Source organism: Arachis hypogaea, chromosome 2 (genome assembly GCF_003086295.3).
Source record: "Arachis hypogaea cultivar Tifrunner chromosome 2, arahy.Tifrunner.gnm2.J5K5, whole genome shotgun sequence".
NCBI classification, from domain to species: domain Eukaryota; kingdom Viridiplantae; phylum Streptophyta; class Magnoliopsida; order Fabales; family Fabaceae; genus Arachis; species Arachis hypogaea.
The window spans coordinates 71,612,072-71,623,666 of NC_092037.1; the positions used below are offsets into that span (position 1 = coordinate 71,612,072).

The following is an 11,595-nucleotide window of genomic DNA, read 5'->3' on the forward strand; positions in this document are numbered from 1 at the left end:
ATAATCACATCATCATCGTCATAATTAAAGTAAGCTCCTATTATATACTGTATGTGTTGGCATTATTCTAACACCAAATTGATAATTGATAAGATATGTAATATAGCATTAATTCATTCTCGGGTCAGCAAAAACACACACTGATCTCTTTGTCTAAGCACTGTATGATATACTATGCTTAACAGTCTTTCACAGAGAAGTATAAAAAAGAAGCTTATAGGTTAAGAAACATAACATCAACTTCTCAAACCCTAGAAAGTAGTAATAAACAAAAAGTGATCTTCATAGGGGAAGAAAGAAATAAAGAATGTGCATGAGAGAAATAGATATATAGAGAGAGAATGAAGGAATGAATGAACAAATAGAAACTTAAAAAAAAAATTGATATATAAATACTTATAAAAGGACCCTCCTTTATTTTTGCTTCTCATTTCCCATATCCTAATAACCCTTCCTCTTCCCACCATCCATCTTTCTTGCTTTCTCTCTTTCTCTCCCTATCTCTCTGCATCTTCCCCACAAAAACAAATATTCTCTCTCTCTCTCACTCTCTCCAACCACCAACACAAGAACCTTTTACAAAAGAAGAAGCACCAAGAAGAAGAACAACAAGAGGGAGAGAGAATAATAATTATTAACCATGGTTTTCACTTCAATTCCAGCAGCTTATCTTGAAGCAGCAGCCAACTGGCAGCAGCATCAACAGGTAAAAACAAATAACAAGAATAATAAATTAACAATAAGGATTTCTTCACTTTGCTGCTGCTGCTTCTTCTTCATCACTATAGTTTCATTTATTTTTCCTTTGTGTCCAAAAAGCACCCTAAATTTTCTTTCTTTCTTTTTTTTTCCCCTAAAAAAAAGATAAATAATATTCTTGTCACTTTTGCTTATACCCTCTTCTTGAATATACCAGATATTTGATTTCTATCCTTTATATGCTTTCTTCATCTTCTTTTCATTTTTGTTTTGATTTACTATTAAAAAGAAAACTTGGCTTATTTATTTTGCTCTTCCTTTTCTGATATGATGCTGTGTATAGCAACAACAAAATCATCAACCTAGTGGCAACTCTGGTGGTTCTACATCTCCTCAGCTTCTTCCACCACCACCACCTCCGCCACCACAACCTCAACCTCATGGAGCAGGAGGAGGAGCCGGCTCCATCAGGCCAGGCTCGATGGCAGATAGGGCAAGGATGGCGAACCTTCCCATGCCGGAGGCTTCACTAAGGTGTCCAAGATGCGAATCAACCAACACAAAGTTTTGCTACTTCAACAATTATAGCCTCTCTCAGCCCCGCCATTTCTGCAAGACCTGTAGAAGGTATTGGACAAGAGGCGGGGCCTTGAGAAACGTCCCCGTCGGCGGAGGATGCAGAAGAAACAAAAGAAGCAAAGGAGGCGGTGGAGGATCTTCCAGATCCCCCGCCGCAAGCTCCGACCGCCAGACGGGGAGTGCCAGCTCAACAAACTCGGTTTCCTCAAACTCAACCGGTGACATAGTGGGCCTCGGCCCATCTATGCCACCATTAAGATTTATGGCTCCATTGCATCATCATCAACTCACAGATTTTGCAACCGCTTCTGGTACAGACATACCCCTAAACTATAACCTAATGAACTATACCTCAATTTCTGGATCAATGGGAGGCGTAGGTTTAGGTGACTTGAGTTTCCAAATAGGAAACCCTTTAGCCGCCGCCTCTGGCGGCAGCGGAGGAGGAGCAAGTGGTGGCTCTTCTCTCTTATCTGGATTAGAACAATGGAGGATTCCACAACAGTTTCCATTCATGGCTGGTTTGGAAGGTTCTTCACATGGTGGTGGTAACAATAATGGTGGTGGATTATTATACCCTTTTGAAGGAAGTGCTGAGATAAGTGGTTATGTGAGGCCAAAGGTTTCAACTTCTATGGTGTTAACACAATTGGCTTCAGTGAAAATGGAAGATTCTAGAGAACTTAATAATGTTTCTTCTGGACAGTTCTTGATGGGAAGCATTGGCAACAATAACAACAACACCACCAGCAACAACAATGTTCCAACACATGAACAATATTGGAATGGTGCTACTGGAACTTCTGCTTCAGCTTCTTGGACTGAACTTTCTGGTTTTAGTTCTTCTTCCACTACAAGCAATAACCAACTATAGAAGTAGAGAAAAAAGAAATTGAAGTTTCATGTCCTTTAATTTGATGAATCTTTTTTTTATTATTATTTTATATTTTTATTGGTTTGGGTTATTAGTAGTGTGGCTTCTTTAATTTTAATTAATATCTTTTTTTTCTCTAAGACAAAAGTTTATGTCCAACCCCTTAATTGCCCTAATGTGAAGAGCTTTGAAGGTGGGTTATGGGTACTTTATTTGGTTAATTTCGTTTAATTAAGATCAAATGAAAAACCCTAGGAATGTTAGTTTTTTTTTTCCTTTTAATCTTTGCATGTTCTTCTATCATCTTGTTTATTTTTCTTTGTATGAGAATGTTGGGTATAGTAACATTATGAGTTCAAAAGAATGATGTTTGATGATCAAGTTATTATTACCAATTTACCATATATTACAAATTGAGACACTTTTCTTTTTTTATTGGTATAGGATTGTTTGATGAAAAAATGCGCTGCATTCAGAAGCCAATCTCTAGAAAATAATAATTAATAATAAATATTTTATTTCAATACACCTTTTTCTATCAAGTTTTGGCGGGTGATCGATCATAAGTAACAATGAAAATTTTCATGAGTCAATTGCAAAGAAGATTTTAGTTTACACGGTCAAATTTTCACTTTGATTATTGTAGTCTTTAAGATTTTTCTGGAATTTTCCTGTTGTGCAAAGAGTAAAGTGAGAGTAGTAGTTCAAAAGAGCTTAATAAATTAAGGTTGTTGTCTTTCTTATTATACACATTCTACTGCATATAAATCATATATAAATATAACTACCGGAAAAAAGTGAGATTTTGTTCCGTGAAAAAATAGATTTTTGTATTTTTCCCTTTTTATAAAAAGTCAATTTAAACATCTATTTGTAGGACCTTTACCTTGATTTAATTAATTATGCATTACAACAAGGTAGTTTTTTTTTTTAAAATCATTAACTTCGGAAAAATTAACTACCTTTCTCATTGTGTAAGATAAGATAATGCAAGCAAGGCTTAGATAGAGAAGTTTGTGTATTTTCCTTTAGCAACTAGGCAATCTTACTTTGTATATATTAGAAGGAACCACTATCTTTTGTGTACATAAAAAATTAATTATTAAATAAAATATAAAAAAATAAATAATTTATGTATTTATATATAAATATATAATAACTGATATAATAGTTAAATTTTTATGTACGCATAATATAATTTTGGAAGTAAATAATATTTATGACATTAATTATCTTAATGAGAACAAATGAAGTTGATTAAGATAGATTCTTAAAACAACCTTGTAAGCAAATTGAGAATTAATGTTGGGATCTTATTTATTTCAGCAATCAACAAAGCAGTTTCAACTAGATGTTGCTTAATTTTATGATTACTTCACAGAGTCAATGCAGGCATGCAGCCTTGAAAATTCACAATTGTTTGGTTTGAACAATCAAAGACAAAATTATGCTGAGACCCCAGCAGTGGACAAAGTAGTCTAACGGCCAGCTAAAAAGGTTATCATTGTCATATTGTACTAATAAATTTATTGTGACGAAAAATTTTGGATTTTTCTATTCCATTTTATGACGAACAAAGTAAAAATATTCCAGGGTATTTCCCTAACTTTATATAGGTTGTTTTTAATTTTTTTATTTTTTTAATAGAAAGGAAAAGAAAAAAAGAAAAATTGATTGTGATGTTTCATCTTGCGCAGCCAAAAAAACTCGCTATGAGATAGCTTCACCGAGCAAATTGTATGTTCACGTCTTTCAAGAAATCCAATTCAAGTTGTTAAATTATTATTCCTGAATGATTAATTTTATAATGCCAATGAAGATGCAAATCTCAGCTTCCAATTTTATATTTGGAATATTTGAATACTCTAACATGCATATCCTCCTTGAGTTTAGTGACTTCCAACTCCCATAGAGAATATATTAGTTAATATCATTAATAAAGTGGATCAGTTGTTTGCATTCGTAGAATAGCCTCTTTTCAAATTTGTTTGAATTTTGTATAGATTTTTTTATGTTTTTCTTTACGATTTATCAAAGATTAAATTTTTAAATGTTTAAATATAGAGTTTTAATATTATTATGTTATAAAACTACTTTTTTTAAATAAAATTATTTTTTAAAAAAAATCAAGTTTTTTTAAAAACTTAAAAAAATTTAATTATCAAATTAATTATTATATATCTATGTATAAATATATATATAATATTTAATTTATTTTTAATATATATTTTATATTTAATACATATCCCATATAAATATCTAATTATTTAACAGATGATTTTTTGAATATACATGATATGACTTTTTTTTTATTAATTCCTTTATTAGTTGTCTTCAAACCTGTTAAACAAACCCTTTATAGTATTCATTTCTGCAATGATGTCTCACATTTAGTTGAGGCGTAAGAGAGAGAAAGAGAGAGAAGAGAATGATTTAGTAATAATAGGTTGATGTACTTATTGTTTTGTAAGACTAGAAGTATGAATGAAGACTTTGCCTAATTTTGGGGGTTTGAGAATGGCGGAGAAAAGCATCAAAAGACGACAAAAATTGCCACCCAATCCATGGACAGAGAAATCTAAAGATCATAGGAATAGTAGTAATCTTCGAGATTAGCAGCATCATCATGTCCATCATGGTCATGGTTCTTTTAGGAGTGCGAAAAAATTCTCGAACTAGGATTGCTGAACCCAATAAAGAGTCATAGATATACTAATGACACCGTTATTGCATTCCTTAGTTTTTCCTTCTACTTTGACCCAAATTAAAGTTTTATATCATTATGATGCAATATCTATGGTATAAGTATGTAGTTTAGGTACATCAAAATTGTCTCACAGCGCATTATTGGTGATGATAACTTCAGTTTAAGTAAAAATAAAGAATAGTTTCACATGGTAATGACTGTATATTTGTTTATTTATTTTTATAAATAAAAAGAATAGGCCAAAAAAATCTAGAGCCCCAGAGGCTGGAGAGATAAATGATAGTCCTTCCTGAAAGTATGAACGATGTACTTTGTATTAAAATACTTTCACTTAAGAATGACTCCTTTCACATATTCATTCAAGAGTATGAAAACTTAGCTGACAATATCGAAACTTAGTTAATATTGTATTCAAATAAAGAGTGTGTGTGAGATCTTGTTATGCAAAAGTATGAAATTAAATCCTGTTATGCAGATAATCAAGTATACCATAATTCTATAATTAATGAGTTATATAATAAGTCTAATTTGTAATTTGTGAATATTATGAAGTCATTTTGTATTTCTATGTCCTTGTATAGAAATGGTTGATTTTATAGTCTTAATGTAACATTACTATAGAAATAACATATATTAGAAAACATAAGAATATAAAAATAAAATTTAAGTGTCTTTAAAATATTAATTAAGAAAGTGAAAACAAAAGGTTTTATTATTTGAATGCAATTTAAAACATAATTAAAATTTCATATTGATTTATATTTGCTTAATGTATAGAATTTTGATCACTTATACGTTAAGGTAAAAAAAGAATAATTTTCAAAATTTTTCTCCTTTTAAATAAGAGACCTTAACACATTAAAACATTTATTGACAAAATACTTTTTAATAAGTCTTTTACTTCTAATATTGTTAACAAATGTTTTATTATCAAATATCTCAAAAAAATAATCAATAAGATATAATTTAAATGACATAGCATTTTTATATTTATTTAGAGGTTACGAATTTAAATCTCTTTATTTTTAATAAAAAAAATCTCAAAAAATACTTGTACATAAATAAAACCTAAAAAATTTGAGAATTTAGCTAATAGGTATCCTTACTATTTTTAGTATGTGCTTAAAACATGTTAAGCATGATTTAAAAAAGTGGAAGAATTTGTGATTGGTTTGATGGTTGTAACTAAGTAAGAGTATTTCAAGATGTAAGTTGTACTAAGGTTGTGGCAAAAAACATAGTCAAAGGCACAGAGATCTGGGCAAGCTAGTACTATCTGCCAACAGTTCTCACTCACTGCCACAAACACAAACTGCAATGCAAATGCAACAACAACAATGGAATTAGAATGTCTGTCATAACTCTGACCCCGTCGCACCCATTCACGCGCGTGGGGCGCGTGTCACTGCTTTGTCAGTGTGTTTTTGGACCACATAGGCAACAGAAGCCGCGCCTCGGTGGCAGTGATTGGATCCTTCGTTGGGCACGCGCCTCGATGTGGCGTGGGAATTTGTAGCTTTGAACATTCTAATTTCAGTTGTGTGCGCTTAGTTTAGTGCATGCCTTTAACTTCTCGCATGGTGTGTATATGATGCCACTGTTCCTTCTTTTCACTGCTTTGCGTCAAACAGGACAATCAAAGGATCTCAATTATGTACTGCTTCTCTCTTTTGAACGCATACTACTGCTGCTGCCTATTTCGCATTAATATTTGGATAAAACACCAATTTTGTTCTGATCTTAATGTTTTAAAAAATTTTAAATTTAAATTAAAAAATATTTAACATTCAATTTAACGTTTGATTTTTTATTAATTTTATATTTAAAGGAATAATTTTTATTTTTATTATATGTTTTTTTATATAAATTTTTTTTACTAAAAATAAAAAAATTCAAACTCGTGATCTCTTAGATGAGTATAAAGAGACTATATCATTTGAGTTATAATTTATTGGCGATGTTTCTCTATATCATTTTTCAATTTTATTCTCTTCGAATCACTACTACCACCATACATGACCCTTATGCATTTATTAAAAGACATGGAGCAACCAGGGAATAGAGAGCTTGTGCCTTGTGGCATTGTCGGAGCTAACAACCAATCAACTGAAGCTAAGGAAGGATATAAGGAGGAAGAGGTGCCGACAGTTGTGAGGAGAGGGCGTGGTGATGGTAGTGGCTAAAACAGAGAAGGTTAGAGGAAGATTATACCAAAAAAGATATTTAATAGCAATAAAAATTATTATTTTGATTAGTAAAGTAAATTTGATTATCTTGTAAAACGTTTTAACAAACGCTAGAAATAGAAAATATATATTGTTTGTGTATTATTAGGGTATAAACCCTTAATATTGTGTGACAATACACAAACCATCTAATGAGTATTTAGTATATATTGTTTTTGTATTTTATATTTTGGACAACAAAAGAAAAATAGTATTAGTCAATTATTCGAATAAGTTTTATTGATATCACATCTTTATTTCCTCAAGATATTCTTAATTAAAATTATAATTACTTTGATAAAGGTTATGATGATAAAATAGAATCAATTGAGGTAGTTAAATCCAAGTTATTAAAATAGAGATAGTTAGAAGATAGAACGAGTTAGAACTCAACAATGTTGTTATGGTGCCACATGTCCTAATGCATTTATAAATAGATTGTACTATAACTAACTCTTAACTGATCATTCATTTATGGTATTTTTTGGGAATTTAAGCTCAAACATAGAAAAAATCTCTCTCTTTCTCTGGCATTTCTCAACCCTCCTTCTTCTAATTTTTTTTGATTTATTTTTATTGAGTTGAATATCTTTTTATGGTATCCGAACTCACAATTTTTTAGCTTCTACGACTGCTAATTTTTAGAATTATATCTCAATTTCTCAAAATGAGATGTCTCGAAGACACTTTCTCTCTTTCTCTTTCTCTCTATATATATATAGTCTTCTTTCTCTCTCTCTCTCTCTCTCTCTCTCTATATATATATATATATATATATATATATATTTAATCTAATTCTTCTCTACGTATTCTCTATTGTTATTAAGTTAGGTATCTTTCATGGTATAGGAATTCACAATCTTTTAGCTTCATGGTTGTTGATTTTCAGAACTACAACATCTCAATTTCTCAGGCGCCTCCAAGATTCACATGCTCTTCGATATCTATGAAGTTTGATGATAATAATTTCCTGCAATGGAAAGATCGAGAAGAATCAATGATTGAACACTACAAGAAAAACATTGAATACCATCGGATTTAGCGTCATTAACATCGGCTTTTCTGGCAAATTTATTAACAGTTTAGGTGTTAAATTCGTCAGGTCAAATCATTACTAGCGAATTTACGTTTTTGACGGTAAATTTGCTGGTAATAATTAGAGAAAAAACGGGAAAATAGGTGTGAAATATAGCATAAAATTTTCTAACAAATTTTTCTGTCGATAAACCCAATTAGTAGAATACTGCGTTTTGGTGACCCACAATGCGTTACCGTCGGATTTATCCACCAATAAATCCGATGGTAACAAGCCCTAAAATTCAAAGCGCAAACCATCTTCCCCTTCATTTAAAAATTTCCATCTCTCGCTAACCTCTCTTCTCCCAATCTCTTTCTAACCCTCTCCTCTCTTCACCGCTCCGTTAGCCCCGCCCCCATCGGCAGCGCCTGTGTAGCCTCCATTCGCCGCCTCCTCTCCCCCTCACCAAAACCAGCCCCTTCTTTCTCTCCCTTCGCAACCCAGTATCAGTTGTGACTCCTTCTCTCCCTCTCTATTCATGTCTCGCCGTTTAGCACCACCGCAGCCGTTAACCAGCGGCGGCTGTTGTTGCCACTGCATCTCCCTCCCTTGAGTTCTTCTTCCTCTGTTCAAACCTCAGGTTTCATGATCACTCTTTTTCTTTGTTTAAGTTAATTTAGGATTTAGTTATATGTTAATTTCTAGTTAGTAAGTGGAATTGCTTATCATTGGTTATCATATGTTAATTACATGTCTTAGAAGAATGGAATGTTAATGAGTGCGGAGACTTCATGTTTAGCATTGAGAAAATATGGCAAACAAGTCTTCATCATGGGTTTAGGCCATTGAAGATAAATTTTCTTGTTAAAGCCTAAATAATTAATAATGATCATTTTTTATGTGACTATATATCAAATATTATTTCGGCTATTAAGTTTAATTTACTTGTTTATGAGTACTATTTTAATGTCTTTTATCCGCAATCTATTTTGAATTTGTTAAGTTTTATGTGTTTACTAATCTTACATTTTTCATTGATAGGTTTGTACCAAATAACATTGCATGTACACAGGAGATTTCCAATGTGATTAAGTTCATGTACGACAACCCATGCCCGAGTTACATGAAGATCCCTGTTGAGACTAAAGAGTGATGGTTTCAGAAGTGGGCGGTAAGACCCAATGTTGTTGAATTAACTGTATTTTATTTTAATTAACTATTGTTATTGACTTACTTTGTGCAAGAAAAATTTATATGGGATAGGAAACATGATATCCTGATCAGGAAGATCTATAGCCACCGAATAGCTAGACAACTTCAGTAGGTGATGCAGGACGTTCATCAGGGATATGACCACCTCGCGATTTGGCTCTGTCCAGATATTAAGAAGGATCTGGACGTCCATTTTAATAATGATGAGGGGTTAAACCATCACCATCTGACAAACAGAACTAACAGGGCTTTGCTGAGGTCGTCGAAGTATATCGGTGGATCGACGACCTTCATGAAAATGAAGAGCAGGCTGGTATATAGTTTGCTAATCTTTGTTAATTATTACTTGAATTAATTGTTACTTGATTTATTTTATTACTTGGTTTCAATATGGTAGTCTAAGTTGTTGGTACGTGAGCTGACATTGGCAAAGACCTTCAAGTATACCCATACGTTAAAGGCCAAGAAGGAGAGATTTGCTGATGAAAGATCTGCGACTCATTATATGAGTTTCAATTAATTCTAAGTTTGAAATTTATTTGGTTTAAAGTCAATTAACTGTCATTCTAATCGCAACGTGTGTTACACAGGAGGACTGCACACAGAGATTGGAGGCTGCGATCCAACAATCTCAGCTTAGTGGGGACGCCCTCGGCTCTTATGCCTCAGTCGTTGATCCTGATAAGGTCTGGTGTGAGACCGCCTCTGAGCCCTATAAGAATCACGTCTACGAGTTAGGATCGTTCTTCGCCAGCGGCCTCCATACACATTGGCGGCCTCTGCCTCTATCACCAGCCCTGTCAATTCCGAAGAAGTTGTCAATTTGAGGGAGGAGATGTAAAAACTCACACAGGAGCTTCAACAACAAGCTCAGCAGCCTGATCAGTGGTATAACGAGTTTCTTGAATGCGTGGGAGACATCGTTGCCTTTAGGTTGGAACTAACGGAGAAACTGGAGTGGCTAAAGTATTTGTGAGATTAGATAGCGGTGTACAATGACCAGATGCGCGCTGGAAGCTAAGGCAGTGTTGGTACCGGTAGCGGCGATACTGGTGGGACACCAACATCAGCACCTAGTCTGCCACCTCAGCAGGGGGAAGACGACAACGACAATTACCGGAATCCGTAGGATTTAGGGAGGAGATGTAGAAACTCACACAGGAGCTTCAACAACAAGCTCAGCAGTCTGATCAGTGGTATAATGAGTTTCTTGAATGCGTGGGAGACATCGTTGCCATTAGGTTGGAGCTAACGGAGAAACTGGAGTGGCCAAAGTATTTGTGAGATTAGATAGCGGTGTACAATGACCAGATGCACGCTGGAAGCTAAGGCGGTGCTGGTACCGGTAGCGGCGATACTGGTGGGACACCAACATCAGCACCTAGTCCGCCACCTCAGCAGGGGGAAGACGACAACGACAATTACCGGAATCCGTAGGATTTAGGAACTTAATTTATTTTATTTCTATTTCACTTCTTTGATGTTTTATTATATTTAGATCATTGATATTTAATAAAATTATTAGTTGATTTATGGTATTTAGAATTTGTGCCCTAATTTTGTAACCAAAATTTTAACTTGACTACTAATTATGCGCCAATTGTATAAAAAAAATTGCATACCGTCAAATTTACTGGTAAAATAATCTGAGGGCAAATGGGCGCCGCAAAATATAATATGGTGTCAAATTTATCGTCGAAAAAATTCAACAGTAACCAACCGCTTATTTTTGTCGTATTAATTGTAATTTTTGACGCACAATCTGCTGGTAATTAGTGTCTGACAAAATAATCTGCCAGTAAATATTTTTCGGCACCATTTATGCTGTCAAATTTATTCTGACAGTAAACTAATTACCAGTAGATTTATTTGATAAAATCTCTGATAAATCCGACGGTACTTAGCATTTTTCTTGTAGTGCGTGGAAGGTCATGATTTACTTCATCACATCATTGAAAAAAGAGTTCCAATTCGATTCACAGATTCAGGGAAAACAAATCCAGAATATACAATGTGGAATAGACAAGATTTATTGCTGAAATTGTGGTTGCTTAATTTAGTTGTGCGTTGCATTCACAAGATTGAAGAAATAGGATTCTCCTTCTATTTTCAAAATTAACTATTTTTTCTATATAATTAAATATAATTCTATTTTTTATTTATAAAGTGATAATCCCATTTTACATATGCCTTGTCTTGTTTAATAGAACAAACTCAATTTAATTTACTGTTTTGATGATTTAGTTACTTTTGGAGAGAATTCTCCTGCAAGATTACTTTT

General features: G+C 33.2%; 1 protein-coding gene and 1 long non-coding RNA gene across 2 annotated transcripts; both read left to right on the plus strand.

Annotated features, from left to right (window-relative positions):
• The first annotated feature begins 357 nt into the window (after positions 1-357).
• On the plus strand, positions 358-2,533 carry LOC112747768 (dof zinc finger protein DOF2.4). The gene is made up of 2 exons (XM_025795958.3): positions 358-706; positions 1,043-2,533. The coding sequence occupies exons 1-2, from the start codon at positions 641-643 to the stop codon at positions 2,150-2,152; spliced, it is 1,176 nt and encodes a 391-aa protein (XP_025651743.1). The 5' UTR covers positions 358-640; the 3' UTR covers positions 2,153-2,533.
• A 5,385-nt stretch (positions 2,534-7,918) lies between these two features.
• LOC112747774 (uncharacterized) lies at positions 7,919-10,745 on the plus strand. The gene is made up of 4 exons (XR_003174966.3): positions 7,919-8,742; positions 9,144-9,273; positions 9,366-9,627; positions 9,905-10,745. It is a non-coding gene; the product is annotated as an uncharacterized lncRNA (long non-coding RNA).
• The last annotated feature ends 850 nt before the right edge of the window (positions 10,746-11,595 follow it).